At 55.3% G+C, this 15,581-nt stretch overlaps 4 protein-coding genes across 4 annotated transcripts in view; all 4 read right to left on the bottom strand.

Moving 5' to 3' along the window:
- LBRM_20_1030 (putative mitochondrial ATP-dependent zinc metallopeptidase) overlaps positions 1-431 on the bottom strand; it is a gene marked incomplete at both ends in the record, with an annotated part of 2,373 nt that extends 1,942 nt beyond the window's left edge. Inside the window, one exon of the mRNA XM_001564339.2 lies at positions 1-431. This exon is cut by the window's left edge and continues 1,942 nt beyond it. Within this exon, the coding sequence (XP_001564389.2) occupies positions 1-431 (431 nt within the window).
- A 5,859-nt stretch (positions 432-6,290) lies between these two features.
- Positions 6,291-8,393, bottom strand: LBRM_20_1020 (conserved hypothetical protein; the record flags this gene model as incomplete). The annotated part of the gene is made up of 1 exon (XM_001564338.1): positions 6,291-8,393. One exon carries the CDS (start codon positions 8,391-8,393, stop codon positions 6,291-6,293), a length of 2,103 nt encoding a protein of 700 aa, XP_001564388.1.
- A 2,342-nt stretch (positions 8,394-10,735) lies between these two features.
- On the bottom strand, positions 10,736-11,404 carry LBRM_20_1010 (putative uracil phosphoribosyltransferase; the record flags this gene model as incomplete). Its single annotated transcript, XM_001564337.2, has 1 exon — positions 10,736-11,404. One exon carries the CDS (start codon positions 11,402-11,404, stop codon positions 10,736-10,738), a length of 669 nt encoding a protein of 222 aa, XP_001564387.2.
- Positions 11,405-12,718: 1,314 nt separating this feature from the next.
- On the bottom strand, positions 12,719-13,414 carry LBRM_20_1000 (conserved hypothetical protein; the record flags this gene model as incomplete). The annotated part of the gene is made up of 1 exon (XM_001564336.1): positions 12,719-13,414. The coding sequence occupies one exon, from the start codon at positions 13,412-13,414 to the stop codon at positions 12,719-12,721; it is 696 nt and encodes a 231-aa protein (XP_001564386.1).
- Positions 13,415-15,581: the final 2,167 nt, after the last annotated feature.

Here is a 15,581-nt window from a genome sequence, read left to right as displayed (position 1 = left end):
TCATTTACATTCGCCTCGTGTACTGGTGGCGCCGGCCGCTTCGGTGGCGAAGTCCTCCCCCCTTGGAGCTGCGGCGTCGGCTCCTTGACGCTAGCCTCCGCACCAGTACTTGACGGGCACACCGAAACCGGCACAGGCGTTGAGACTCCCCCCTTCTCAGAGGATGGCGAAGAGGCTCCTTGTCTGTTTGGGGTGCCGGCGGCTACCACCGTGTTTGCAGCTACAGTGTCCACCCCGCTCTGCTTCGCTGCAGGTGAAAGCTGCGTTCCCTCAGAAGATGCCTTCGCTGCTTCCGCCGGCTTATCAGATTGTGACGAGGAGGGCGGCAGCGCGGAGGAGGCGCAGAAGCGCACGCTGGCGTTGCCGGCAGGCAGACCGTACGCCACCAGCGGTCGTCTCGACAGCACCACGAGGGCCCGCGTGTAGAGCATCCCTATCGCGTCCCTTTCTCTGTGCTCGTTTCCCAGACGGCGTGCGACGACGACGGGTGCTGTGACGCCTTCTTTTTCTGCCGCCTGGTGACAGCCCTACCTTGCTCGCCCCTGACACCGCAGCGAAACCACAAGGAAACACAAAACAGCTCGTGCTCGCTCACTCTCTCTCTCTCTCTGCGTAGCGGAGAGAGGCGAGTACACGAAAAGTATATGCAAGGAGCACGGGCTGAGAAACAGAGGGAAAAAAGACAGCAGCAGACACGGAAAACGAAAGCAAGAGACCAGCAGCCTGAAAGCGACTATACCGCTGAGCAGATACGCTCTACTCCTCCGACTGCGATTGCACGACAAGCATATCCGTATAGCAATGAAGAAGGAGGAGAGGGAGAAGAAGTGGTCGAAGCAATGCAACAACAAGGCGAGACGCATGAACGCACAGAGAAGAGGTGGCACGAGTTGGCATAACCTGCAGAATGGCATGTGTGACAGGCATTGCGTCACGATATGGCATGCAACCTCGCTTTAGGGAGGCAGCTGATGTGTGCGTCTACACACCAAAGTATGGACACAAAAACGTGCACACGCGGACGGAGAAGCGCAGGAGTCATTTGACCCAACGCCGAGGGCGATTTGTGGAGGATGGGGGGGTAAGACAGCTGAAATGGGAAATTACGTTGCGGTGATGTCGCTCTCACGACAGCAACGCCACATAGCGGTCTCTACGCTGAGATCATTCTTCGTTACTTTATAAGGTCTCTTTTGTCTTCTTCCTTTCGCACAGGCAAACGTGGTGACCAGTGGCACTGCTGATAAGAGCATCGATACACGCAGCGAAGTGGGTACGTGTCTCTCTTTCTCTCTTGGTGGGTGTCAGCATCACTATTTACTGCTCAAGCACTGCTGTATACCTCCTCCTTGCGGCTGACACTCGTACTGCCTTATACGTGTCCTTTTCCCCCTCCCTACCTCTTCCTCGCAGCAAGGCAACAACACAAAGGATGCTTGCACCCTCACCGCCTCTCTTGCGATGTGTGAAGTTTATCTTTTCTCTCAGCAACCGCGCTCAGGTGCGGAAGTAATGGCAGGGGAGACGCCGCCGTGCAGATGGTCTCCAGGGTCTAGTACGCCCACTTAGTGTGGGGAAGCCAGTCAGCTCCCCCGTATCCCTGCCGATGCCACGGCCCCTCCTGTGCTGACGGGGCCAAGCACCTACGACGCAGGGGAGGTCAGAGCGATGTATCGCTGCGGATGTCAGCGGTCAGGTCCTGGGTGGCGCTGCGGTGGAGCGACCTGCGACACCGAGCACGTTGGCACTACTCATGTGATGGGCGGGGAGTCAGTGTGACTCGAGCGTATCCCGCCCGGCCCTCGCTGCCTCCTGGTGAGGGGTGCCCGCGTGCCAACCCGAGTCGGATGCGCCGCGTGGAGACCTGCGCAGCGGGTGGTGGGTAGAGCTTGCGGTAGAGGCCGTGCCCGGATGACTGAATCGGCACACTGTTCTACCGCGTCTCTCCCGCTGCCCCGCGACACGCGATGAGCCTGTGACAGGGCGCGAGGTCGAGTCGAGTACAGCTCATGTCCTCCGGTGGAGGGAGCATGATGGAAAACACAGTGTCCATATCGATGCGGTCACACTGTGCGAATCTAATACGCGAAGGCAGATCGAGTACGATAGTGCCTGAATCTCATCGCTGGAGCAGATTTGCTGCCAAGCGCATCGCTCTCGCGTGGGGCCATCTCGTTATGACACAGCAGGCCGTGATGACATTCTCTGGAGTGCCTATCGCCCTCCGGACTTTGTGGAACGCACTGCACACGGCGGGAGAGCACTCGCCTGCGTTCCTGAGCGGCCCACTGCAGAAACAGAACCACAGCAACGTTCCACAAGCCTTTCGGCACACAACAGGTACTACACCGCGCAGCATGGCGTCTCTGCAGAGCTCTTCAAGAAGCGAGTAGCCCGCTATCGCCCCATCCGGGTTTACCGCTGCGGACTCAAAAGACGCGCGCAGAAGAAGCCCTCTGTAACCTGAAAGGAACTTCCAATGGTCTACGCTAGGCAAGCTGCGTGGGTCATGACGCCGTCATAACGAGCAATCTGGCTCCGATTCCAGCACTTCACGTTTTGTCCCACCAGCAAGCTCGCACCATCAACAGCATCCCTCATGCAGTCCAACTGAGGCGGGTACATGACGACAACTCCCAGGCCATCATCCTTAACTCCGACGAGAGCCGTAACTCCACATGAAGTGCCACAGGAATAAGAGCCAGCACTTCTCCACAACAGAGGCGGTCGAAATACGCACCCTTGTAGTGGATGTGGAATGCGAAGTTGAGGTCAAGAGGTTCGTATACTGTGTAGCACTACCAGTACGTCTCAGCTGACCCCTGAAGTCGACAGGTCTACGATGTACGGCTGGAGGTGCAGAGTTACCGCCACTTCTGGTGCGAATACACTTCCCCTGGTCTGCACAGAGACGTTGGCCGCGCCTATAGACAGCTCTGTGTACACCTTGAGTGGAGAGAAAGAGGGGCCCTGACCTGCCCATCACCACGACCAACAGCTGTTTCGTAGTGAAGACACTTGAGTCATCGATGGTCAGTGCCCTGAAACCCCGAGCAAAAGCAAACGTGGTGGATACATCTGCTGGCGAAGGCGTCTGGAAAAATCGGAGACGGTGTTCCTTTGTGGTTCAGCCTCTCCCACCCATCCACTTTAAGCCTGATGTCAGGCGTAAGAGGCTCATACGTGACCTCCGCCCTGACAACGACAAATGCGAGAGACTTGACAAGATGATTGAGGGGGGTGACAGGCATGGGCACAAAGCACACCTTGACGTTGTCGTTGACGTTCTCTTTGGAGTCCAGAGCGGCGGAGGAGAAGTATATGATGGTCACTTTTCCATCATGGAGGGGGTCGCCCGGCTTCAGAAGCGCGTCATGCGGCACGTGGCGGTGCTGTGCCTGGTTGTCGACGATGATCGTTGCTGCGTAGCCGATTGTCTTGGTGAAGAATTCATACAGGTACTGACCATCACGCAGTGGCTGTGCAGCACCTCGAAAAGTAAGCGCTTGAATGAGATCAGGGAAAGGGATGAGACTGCTTCAGCGTTTACAGAAGAGACAAAAGAGGTGGACGCTGTGATGGCCACCGCTCCTCCCCCTAGTCCCACCATCGGCTGTTTCACCGCACCCAACAACAGGAGAAACGTGATCCCGCTCACCTTGAACTTGGTCACTAAAGAGGGAAAGAGAGGGGTGGATGGAGAGCGAAGAAAAGGGGGAACAGAAGCAATAGCAATGCGCAGTGCCATGGAAAAAACAATAGAACAAGACACTCACGAATCCCTCCCCCTCCCCCTCCTGTGGAGCCAGCACCCCACAACACGACATTGCAGGCGTACAAGTAGAGAGGCACCAGCAGAGTGGCAGGTAGAACGAGATCGTCGCTGAAGATGAGAGGGAGAGCAACACGATAACGTGGACAGGGAAAGAGGAAAGGGAAAGCAGAGAGAAGAGTAAATTCAAGAGAGAGGGGAGGCGTAAGCGTGGCCACACGCACACGAGGACACAATAGACGAGAGGGCGAAAAGGGAAGACAAAAGAGAAACACAAGAGCAGCAAACACAAAGAGAGAAGACAGAAAGTCCCCAAGACCTCACGGCTGTTTGTACAGCTTGCTTACCTAGGTCTCACCAATGTGCGATAGAAGGAATAAAGCTTAACTATATATAAAATCACGAGCCGGAGGGACTCTGGTGCCGCAGCGATCGAGGAGAGGAGTCGAGGGAGAGCAGAGCATGAGACATTCGACTAACTTTCCACCCCGCTGATAGTAAGCGTGCTATGCAATGATATGCTCGCACGTCAAGCAGGATAAGTCCACCACAAGCTGTGTTCCGAGAAACAGTAATCGGCGCGCGCAAAAGTGAGCGCGGAAGCTGCGTGCTAAGCTTTACATCGGCGCATGGATAAGAAACTGCATTCAAAACAGGATATTAGCCTGACTAGCTTGTACGTGGCGACTTACGACATCCGTGAGAGGTTTCTCTCACCTCCTTCAACCTATTGGGCTCCGTCCGATCGAGCTTTAGAAGGAAGGGCATCCTCTCACTCATAGGCCACAAAAAAAAAACGTGTATTTCTGAAAAACAAATGGTGTATATGCCTACAGGCACGTGAGCTAGACCCCCTCCCCCCTTACGCGCATGCTGCTCACAAGCGATGAACATTGCGGGCCTACTGCAGCGCAGCAGAGGAGGAAACGCAAGCAGATCAGTGCCTTCAGGGTATCGGTACCGCTCGTCGAGGAAGGCCAACAGTAGAGAGCATCCCTCTTCACATCCGAAACTAAGAGAGGGGTGATAACAACACCAGAATCTATACATGTATGTATATGTATGCATCGAAGCACGTAAGTGTAGTAACAGACGAGGTGTTTTTCCTCTCCCGCTCAAGCGCCAACCGTCAGCCGAGAGGCTCAACTGCTCCCCCAAACCGATATGTAAGAGCAGAGGGGGGGAAAGAGGAGAGAGTTCACCGCGTACATTCCACCCATGTGTAGGAGTTTCACACCTTCGTGAATAAATGTATATAGAGGCGTACGTATATGCCTCTCTCTGTGTGTGTGTGTGCTTGAATGGGCGAGTGTAGCCGTGATGGGTGATAGGGGAGAGAAGAGTGCGCGGTGCCTAGCGTGGCGGGTGTATGAAAGGGAGGAGAAAATGGAAGTGGGATAATGGCAAACTCCAGACACACAAAAAAGTGCAGGAGTACAACATGTGCGGGCCGAAGGGGGGCATGGGGTGATATACCGGCAGCAACGTAGTACATGCGCACATCCAAATACACATGGAACAATGGTGAGCAGGAAAAGCAACACCCGCAGCACCTCCCAAAGGGGTACTTGCGAGGGGCGTAAGGAATGACTTAAGGAAGAGGGGCGTATCTGTGAGGATCGACAAGGACAAATCACCACCAGGCGAAAGAAAAGGAGACGGCACCAACAGAAGAGACTAGGAAGGGCACGGATTGGACACAACAAGTGAGCTGCACGGAAGAGAGCGTGCATCAAGATGATGAAGAGCATGATGTCCTGAGAGGGCCGTCGCAAAGTGCCAGAGGAAAAGTCCTGAGTGCGCTATGTTTGACTTCCTTGGGCGTGCTTTTCGCTGTTGGGGTTACACGCGCCGAACTATTTGCACTAACGCACCGGTGTTTAAAGCAGCTACTTCTACGGAAAGTGGAGAGAGTTTTCCGCCACATGGTGGAATTGGGCGAGTGGTGAGCACCTCAAGACGGTGCTGATGTTCGTGCAGCCTGATCTTCTGGCGTACTTTTCATTCCCTCTCACTGCTCCTAGCGGAGTGCATCCACGCGACGAGTGACAGCTAGAGGCAGATAGGGGGGATCATGGAGAGGTGTCGAACGCGACCACAGGTGCCACGATACACACAGCTCGCAAAAGCACAACAACGTGCGACAAGAAATGCAGCAGAGCAGAAAGCAAAAGGGGGAAAACTGGGGTGGGTCCAGACACACACACACACTTCGGAGCGTCATGTGTTCCCGAGGCTCATCTTCCCTCTCACCCTTGACTTCAACTTGGACACGCTACGAAGCTTGTAGTTGTTTCGTACGAGGAAAGAGGAGTTCGCTCACCCATCCCGCCGCCGCAGTGACACATCCCAGCCCAGCCCCCCCCCCCTTCCCTTTGCTTCTACTGCTGTTATCCTCACATTGAGTTTCGTCCTTTTTCCGTGTCGCCACCTTGTCCCTCTTCGTCTGCGCCCAGACGAGAGGTTCGGGGCACCAGACTAAGGAGGGGCGGCAGTAAGAAGATCTTCTGCTTGACCGTCACGCCTTCGCTGCAGCTGCTACAGCCGGGGGTGTGTCGGGGGTCGCCTTGAGACTGGACTCCACGTACGCTATCTGAAGATCCAACATGCTTGAAGGTGCGTAGAAGCGGCGCAGCAGCTCCACCGCCTTGTCCACATGAGACTTCTTTTCCGCAGGGCTAAGGGCGAGGAAAGCGAGACGGGTGTGCTCGTTGATGAGTTCCACCCTATTCTCGTTCTTGTGTATTTTTATGTCGAGCTGTAGAGCCTCTCGCAAGTGCTGCACGCACTTGTCTCGCTGCTTCAGGTGGAAGTAGGCCTGGGCGAGAGCGTCGTGCGTCTTGATGAGCATCCACTGCGGTGGGTGTGGCGGGGGACAAATGTACCGCATTACAATTTCGTAGCTCTGCAGCAGCACTGTGACGGCTGTGGCGTAGTCGCCCTCTCGCACAAGGCGGCGCCCCTTCTGATAGTAGTCGGACGCCTGGATGTACTTCTCCTTCTCCGCCGTCAGCACCGGCTCATCCACCTGGTTGCGGCATGACTGACAACTGCAGAAAAAGCCGTAGCATTCGCGCAGGGTGTGCAGTCGGTGGCGCATGCTGTGGAAAGAAAAGCGCGATATGCCACCATACGACACTGTCAACTCCTCGCCCTCCATAGCTCGGCGAATGACACGAACGATAAGCCGGGCACACGAGCCTTGCGGGTTGCCCTCAAAGGACATGTAGCAGTTGGGGTCGCAGGCGTGGTTGAATAGAGCGCCAACGGCGTACACAGCTTTGCCCAGGCGCGCCACCGTCGTGTTGGTCTGCAGAAGCATCGAGCTGTTGGCTGCGGAAGCCGACGTAGTGGTCTGCATCGTGCATGTCACGTCGACCGCGTTGAGAAGAATCTGCCGCTGTGCCTTGCGTAGCTGCTCTGCTTCAGGCTCTGTCAGCGCCCCCACGTAGAAGCCAATCGCCGCGACGATTGACTCACAGCCACCGACGGCCGCGTTCGGCTGCAGCTCGCGGCTGAAGCTGCCCTCTAGGGTGCGAATGTGATTAACTCCAAAGTCGTTCCCCGTCACAGGGTCCAACTCGGGGGAAGCGGAGAGCTCTGCGAGGTCTGGGTAAGCGCGCATGCCAAGAATCATGCGGTACGCCAGCAGTGCATCATTCGGACAGCACAGGAAGAAAGGGTGCTGACTCTCCTGCTGACCGTAGTGCTCCCAAGCAGCTTTTGCGCATGACGGGCTGCAGAAGAAGCCGCGTGACTTGACGTGATGCTGCCGGTACTCGTCACCGTGATACAGACAAGTGCTGCGCTGCAGACAGTACGAGCACACCGATAGCAGTGTCTCGGTGCGGGCCACGATGGCATACGGGGTCTCTTCTAGCACAGACCCCTCCGTCAGTTGACTGACCGCTACAAGACCGCGTCCCTTAGCAGACCGTTCGATGCGCACCTCTCCGTTCACACGCGCGCGCGGAGGCAGGCACGCTGCGGCCATACCGCCTGCGGTCTCACCAAACACTTTCGCCATTGCTTCAGGGGAGTTGGCGGCATCGCTCGACTCCTGCTTCGAGGCCTCAATATCCTTCTGGCCCAGCTCTTCCAGACCGAGCTCCACGAGGGCGCGGCCACGGCGCTGCATCGCCTTCCAGTAGGTCGGCTGGTACTGTACCGCGCGATCCGCGTCGACACAGGCGTCGGCGTAGCGATGTTCGTCGAAAAATACGGTGCTACGGTTATTGAGTAACACCGCCAGCGTCTCTGGTGCCTCAGCGCACAGGAGCCCATTTGTATAAGACAAGACTGCCTGCTGGTGCTGCCGCCTCTTATACTCAGTGTTACCCTTCTCCTTCCACTTGAGCGCCATTGCCTCGTCAAGGCCAGAGACTCGTCTGGCTGTTTCAAAGAACTCGTCAAGGCGTACAAATACATCGGACTTTCTTTCTTTCAACAGCATGAGAAGTTCCCCTATGGGAAGCTCGCCGCCGTTGGCTGGGAAATCCTCCTGCAGAGCCTGCAGAAAAGGATACATGTCGCCCGAATTCTGGTCCGTCATTGGCGCTTTTGACTCGGCTCCGTCTGCGCCAGGCACTGACGCAGCAGTGAGAGCATTCGAAAACGACATGGGGACACGTCAATGCGGCGTGCTCCACGCTAAGGATGGCGAATCGTAATGGCAGTAGCGTTGCTTCGTCGTTATTCGCTCTGCGTGTTTCACTGAGTTACTCAATTCGTGCTACGCGGGGAGAGGGGGAGGGGCGTGGCCTGAGGCGCTGCTCAAGCAGGGAACAAAGTGGAGACGCAAAAGATAGTAAAAGAAGCACACACACACACACACGGGCCTCTAATCTACAGAGTGAGCCGAAACCTAAACCACAACGAAGGGAGAACACCACAGACGCGTAGCAGTGAATGGGATCAGAGAGGGATGGGGAGGAGCACACCGACGTACACCGATTGAGAGAGACACGTGCGAAGGAATAGAGTCACAACGTTGTGAGGAATGAAACACAAAAACCGACTTCCTCAGTGTCGCAAGCGAGTAGAGAGCCACAGTTGCCGCTGTTGTCGATCAATGTGTTCTTATTTCTCTATTTTGCTGTGGCTTTCTAAGTATCACAGCATGCGTACGTGTGCGCACTGAGTCCCTTTTCTTTGGGTTCCGGATCTCTGGCACACACCCGGTTCGTGGAAAGGGGGGGGGGGGGTAGCAACAGCGGGATGCCAAACGAGAAGAAACACCAAAAGAAAAGCAAGACTGAAGAGAACCAGAAGAGCGCCAAAGAAATAATGAGAGAAAAAGAGGAAGAAGATGGAGCCACGCAAAGTAGAATGCATGAAGAATTGAAACACCTCGAGGTCCGATGCGGCGGCTTTGTAACGTGTTGCCACGAACACCTCACTTCGCAGGCGATGCGCTTGCGTGTCTCTCAGCTAGCCATGGCCAGTTGTGCTCTTTTCAGCAAACTCACTTTCTTGTTTCGCCATTCCATTACCGCCACCTCCTCCCAGCCAAGTGCCTCGTGATTTAGAACAAAAATAGAGGGGTGAAATATGGCTGCACAGTTGCACGCTTCCAAGACAGAAGAACGACACGCGCACTGTAAGAGAGACCTCGCACACGCACCTTCTGTGTTAAGAGCGCCTGATGTAACGGTACACGATGAGATGCACCCGCAGGTATTCGTTTAAGGTTTTCGTGGGCACCTCTGTGCGTACTCTACTCTGCTCGCATGAACATGAAGTTCCATTGCTCCCACAAATGTGGAGAACAAGAAGTCTGACGGGAGAACAACACATCTTTGGGAAGAAGAGATTGGGGTAGGGTGGCCCAAAGCTTCTCTAACAGAAGAGCAGAGTGGCGTCGAAAGAGAGAGGGACCTTTCATAAAGACGTATTCTACTGACAGCTCACGCTATCCCGCTGCTAGTTAGTCGCCTTTCCCCAGCTTGTCCTCTACTCGGCCTTCGACCTTTGACAGACCAACTTTGAGGCACCAAGCGCGCACGCGGCGAACACAGAAACGCGCAGTCGCGCATGCAGACCCGCCTACCATGCAACAATAACAAACATATGCACGTTTGCATATTCCCCAGGATTACGACAGATGCTACGCAGGACGCCTGCATGCCGGAAAGCAAGGACGGCAATGAAACACCCAGCACTATTGTTGGCCTGCAGACATCGAAGAAAAAGGGAGTCGTGAGACAAGGCAATGGCCAACACTCCTCGCCTCGCGCTCATGGGTGTGTGTGGGACTTTGCAGATGTGTGGGCAAGCACGAATCGCTCTAGTGGCATCACGCTTTTTCTTTCGGCCATGGGGTCGTCACGAGAGGCGACGCGTGTAGTGGAAACGACCGCCTTGTAGCGGCAGCTTCTATCGGGAATGTCACCAGGCGGCGGGGACGAGGAGAGCGGTGGCGCAGAATGCTCGACGTCCAACGAGAACACGACAACACACGTTTCGACTTGGTAAACGCATTGCGCATCTACCAAGTCACGTGCAGCAAAAGACAAAAAGTGACCGGCGTGGAAGGGCATCGCACTACTACCATCGTCAGCCAGTACTCCTCCTCATCCCGGTGGAAACTGTAGAGGAGGTGACGATGAGATATCCTCAGTGTTACGCCAATCCCTCCCCCCCCCCCCCAATGGCCGCTCCTCCCTCATCCTGACTGCCTTTCGCCCTCCTGAGACCCCCAACGCTCCCTTGATTTCTTTCCTTATCACGAAGTACCGCACAAAACACAAGAACAACGAGAAAAAAGAGAGCGCCGATCGCGGCACGAGCGCGGGAGAGCAGAGAAGAGACGAACACACACACAAAAAAAATGGAAAATGGGGGCGATGCGCAGCACTTCGGCTACGCCTCGACTTCTCCGTGCGTGCCTTCTTTTCCTCAGACCCTTCCGCTCTCGTTGGGTTCGCATCTTTCTCCTTTCTGACCCCGACAACTTGTTTGCGTCTAGCCCTCAATCGTGCCGAAATAGCGGTCGCCAAAGTCACCGAGGCCGGGCAGGATGTGCATGTTCTCATCTAAGTCGTCGTCGATGGCCGCGGTCACAATCTGAACCTTGGGGAATTGACCGAGGTACTTCCTGAGGCCTGCCGGGGCGGAGATAACGTTCAAGAAGATGATGTTCTCCTCGTCCACGCCGTACTCATTGATCAGGATCTCCGTCGCCTTGATGACGCTTCCACCGGTGGCGCACATGGGGTCTAGCAGCAGCACGCGGCGCGAGGCTACATCCTTCGGCACCTTTGTGTAGCTGAAGCGTGCATCGGGGACCTTCTCGGCGCTCGCCTCGTCGCGCTGGACAAGGATCTTTCCGATACGTACACCACGGCACATTTCACGCAGCACACGCTCCATCGACTCACCAGCGCGCATGATGGAGACGCCGATGATGCCGCGGTCGTCCGGGCGCACGCCCTTGTACACAGCACCTGTTGGCGTGATGACATTAAACGGTTTCACAGGGATCATGCACAGCGCCGCCTCAAGGATGAGGCGCATGATGCGCTCTGAGTAGAAAACAAAGTCCGTACGCGGCGTCTCCACGTTGCGAATTACAGTGAAGAGGAAGTGAAGCTGCGGCGTCTGCGGCAGCAGATGAAGGTGCCCGGGGAACATGCTCAGAATATGTGTAGTGCTCTCGCGACTCCTTGGGGAGGTACCGTGCAGGGGCGTAGCGGAGGTAACATCTTGCTGGGATGTCATCTTTTGCGTTTGAGCGTGTAATAGCTGAAGAAGGAAAAAAAGAGAGAGCGCGCGGGAAAGAAGAGGAGCAATTGAAGTCGGGTATTCAGGTTTGTGTGTGCGTGTGGTTGTGCGTTTGGGTAGAAAGTTGATGGCGTGGCCTTTGCATGCGTTAGGAGTCAGTGTACCGCACAAAGAAGGAGGAAGGGGGGAGGGGGATGATAGAATAACATAACACAAGGGGATTCGCTTTGTTTTATATCGACTGTTAATCTGGCCAAGTGAATGAAGGAAACCAAAAGGGGGAATAAGAAGGTTAGTGAGGATGCGAAAGAGAGAGGGGGCGCCGCCGACGACCACCGATAGATGCAAAATTATTCTGATGAAGAACAAGCAAACCAACAAGAGGGCAAAGGGGAAAGTATAACGAGGACAAGAAAGGGGAGACAGTAATGTGGTACGCATGATGAAAGAGGGACAGAGATGAAAGGGGGGAAAGGGGAAGAGGTGGTGCAGAGAGCCAGGGAGTGTGAAGAGAGGAGGGTGACTGCCGTTGCATGCACTAACGCAGGAGGGCTAGGCCAACCATTAACAGTTACTGCTTGCCTTTCCACCTAAGGGAAGCAGCATGGCTACCTCCGATGCTCGAATAAATCACCTCCGCACACACACGCTCCCTTGCGCATCTCTGGTGGTGCTGGTCTAAGGACCTCTTCTTGAACTCGCTGCTGTTTTTTTTCCTTCTCAATACAAAGTGAGCGAATGATGATACGGTTGGATAAGACAGGTGAAACGCCAGACGAGATAGAGCAACGAGAGGCTGGTAGGGTAATGAAGACTGAAAGAGACTAAATGTTTCCTGTACATCGAAGAACGAAAGAAAGAAACATAGATGAGACTATTGATGTCCTCCCCGCCACTACGTCCCACCCGCCGCGCCAACTCTCGGACCTCAACCAAGAGACGCGCCGGACGAGAAACGGCAAAGGAGAAAGAGAGGGGAAATGGAGAGAGGAGGGGAGTACACATAAGCACATCCACAAAATGCATCTTTGTCGGCAAGCAAATAAAACAGATGCAGCCACCGCGGAGGCTCCAGAACGAGGTAGCAGCGCAGAAAAAAGGGGAGTGCCTGCCGAGGAATTTAGGCGTTAGGTGCACGGGTGGACGCTTTCGCACTTTCCCTCTTCCTTGCGTGGCGTGGTATATACTTTGTATCCCGCGGCACCTTTCCGTAGAGCCATACCATCACTTCTTGAAGCGCCCCTTCATGCAGACAAGGTGGCGGAAGTCCTCGAGACTGATGCGGCCGTCGCCGTCAAAGTCCGCCGTGCTAACCAGAACCGCCAGCTCCTCCTTGCTCAGATCGCCAAAGCCGACACGAGCCATGATGCATGACAGAATGTCCTCCTCCACGTAGTGCGAGTTGCGGGGGTCGTAGATGCGGAACGCTTCGGCGACAGCGTCAAAGCCGCCCTCTCCAGCCCGGGCGCCTACGTTTCCCTGCGAGCCGACGAGATACGCGTCGAGGCTAGTGTTGAACGCAGTGGTAGGTGCTGCGCCTGAGCTTGGTGTGTTGTGCCCTTCTGTCGGGCCCACCTGACCGCCGCCAAGGCTGCGCTGGAGCTGCTGGAATGAGTTGATGAGGTCCCAGAGCTGATCGACATCGAGGCCTGCGCGCGTGCCGTTTGTGTATGACCCTCCCGCACCACTGGTACCTCCTTCTCCAGAGAAAGCGCCATCAATAGGAGCCGCTTCGCCGCCGCTGCTGCCGCTGCGAGCCGCACTGATGCCACCATGCCGCGCTGCTGAGCAGGTCCTGACCGCACCGGATGCGGCTCCGCAGCCGCCTGTGGAGCCGCTGGGGTCTTCGACAAGGAACTTGTACTCCTTGGTCGTCAGCTGTGGGAAGAAGGCGGAGAGGCGCTGCTTGAGGTTTCCCATGGTGAGCAGGCCGCTGCCGTTCACATCGAGAAACTGGAAGGCGGCCTCCACGTCGTCTCGGGTGAGCTGAAAGTGTAGCAGGTCTTCGTGATCGTGCATACTTTCGTTTGAAGAGGACCGAAAGTCCAGCATTGCATCAACGCCCCTACCTCGTCCGCCACGGTGCTCGTGAGTATCAGCATCACCACCAGCACCGTGAATAAACGACGTGTCAAGGCTCAGCTCATTGCTGTGCGGCGGACCACCGACGCTGCTGCTGATAGTGGGATCAAACTTCACGCTCCGCTGCGACCTCACGCGAACTAGCGGGGCGATGGCGGACGCCGTCGTCGTGGAGCCGTTTATCAGTGAGAGCCGAGGCGATGCCTTACTGCTGGCAGTCGGTGGTGAGCTTGATAGATCCATCCGTAAAGAAGGTGGGGAAAAGATTCGTAAGGCCAAAAAGAGGAGGGGAGGCAAAGGGGATGGAGTGGAGCCTCACTCGCACCCAACAGGGGGTATGACGAGAAATTTGATGGTCACCGCTCTCTTCTTAATACCACAAGAGAGAAAAAAAAATAAACAAATGCGGCGCCGCACGCCTCGCCCCACTTACGCTGCTTCTATTGAATGTCGCTGAGAGTTTTTCTTTGTTCTCTGGCCTGGGCCCTTGTCGTTGGCGCGGGTATGAATGTTGTACACGCATGCAGTCAAGGATAGTGTGCAGGTTTGCAGCTACACATACGTCGAGGGGGAGAGGGGGGAAGAGGTGAAAAGAAAGCAGCCGAGAAGACGAAATCGACTATGTAGCTGGCTCAAGTGTCAGAAGCACTTGCGTGTATCGGAGAGAGCCTTGGCAGGGGGTGGCGGGAGGCGTGGAGGTGAATATCTGGCACACCACTTCCCCATCAAAGAAAGGTGCGTTGCAGTACGTCATGTAAAGGTAGCTCATCAACGAGTGAGCACACCACTCACAAGGACTTCGTAATATTTGAGTTCTTTTTTTTTCCAGTGTCTGCGACGACGGCGGCAGCAGCCGACGCACTCAAGAGCTGAACGAAGGAAGAGAAGGTGACGCACAGTTGCCGTGCAATGAAGCGACCTTGAGCTCACAGCGACAGCATCTGATCAAATGAGTAAGCATTAGCCCTTTTTTTCGTGTCAGAAGACCGTCTTTACCCACAGACAGCTGTTCACATTTTTCTCTGGTTCCATTTCCCTGCCTACCTCCTCTGCACTGTCTTGGCCTCTCTCCTACTCTCACTCTCTATGCCGTCTAACGTCATCGGCCACGCGGGGCACATGCACGAATGAAGCGAGAAGAGTGAAGTGGTGACACCGTCGTCGAAATTGGGGAAGAATAATAGAGAGGAGGGTCGGCAAGGAGACAAGGGAGGCAAGAAGAGGTTGTTCGCTTCATGTGTCTCATCACAGTGGCACAGCATAGATGTGCTGTGGTGAGCCGGTAGCGTTGCTTTACTTTGGGTGATGGGTCATTTTCTGCGTCCGCCGCCACCCACAATCGTTCTCTGATATCTTACGCATCGTCGGCCGTTACTCGTCTGTTCTCCACCACCGTCGCTCAAGCAGCAGGTCAAGGGAACGGGGTGAAGGGAGAGGGGCTGATGCAGCAACGAGGCGCAAGAGATGACGGAGGTAGGGGGGCTGACGTCGGAACACTCACGAACTGAGAAGAGCGGCACAAAAAAAAATAGCAAGAGCAACGACACAACGCCGTTTAGCACGCGAACACGCCCGCATGCGCAGTTGCCAATGACTCCTCGGAACGTACACAAAACACAGAGGCACACAGAAAGGCGCAAGTCGAGGAAAAAAAGAAAAGAAAAAGTGGCGGATAGGAGCAACAACGACATACAATAGCGCCAGTGAAGCTCATCGAGTCATCCCTGATCTCCATGTGGCCGCATACGCAAACGCTAACTCAGGTGGTGAGTGCGTACATGCTGCCTGCCACCAACCCACACATAGAGAAGAGCAAGGACACCAGCAACACTAGGTGCCTGGACACGACATCCAATAGGTAGATAATGGCTTTGCCTTATGTAGTGAGCACATATAAAAGGAGGAGGGGGAGGGGAATATACGCACGGATGTGGAAATGGTGTTGAGTAGTGATAGGGGGAGGCCACGAAGGGAAGGAGAGAACGTGATGAGGGTGTTCAAGAGA

Source organism: Leishmania braziliensis, assembly GCF_000002845.2.
Source record: "Leishmania braziliensis MHOM/BR/75/M2904 contig, possible fusion of chromosomes 20 and 34".
Taxonomy (NCBI): domain Eukaryota; phylum Euglenozoa; class Kinetoplastea; order Trypanosomatida; family Trypanosomatidae; genus Leishmania; species Leishmania braziliensis.
Note: the sequence above shows the minus strand (reverse complement) of the source record. Positions and strands in the feature narration are given on the sequence as shown.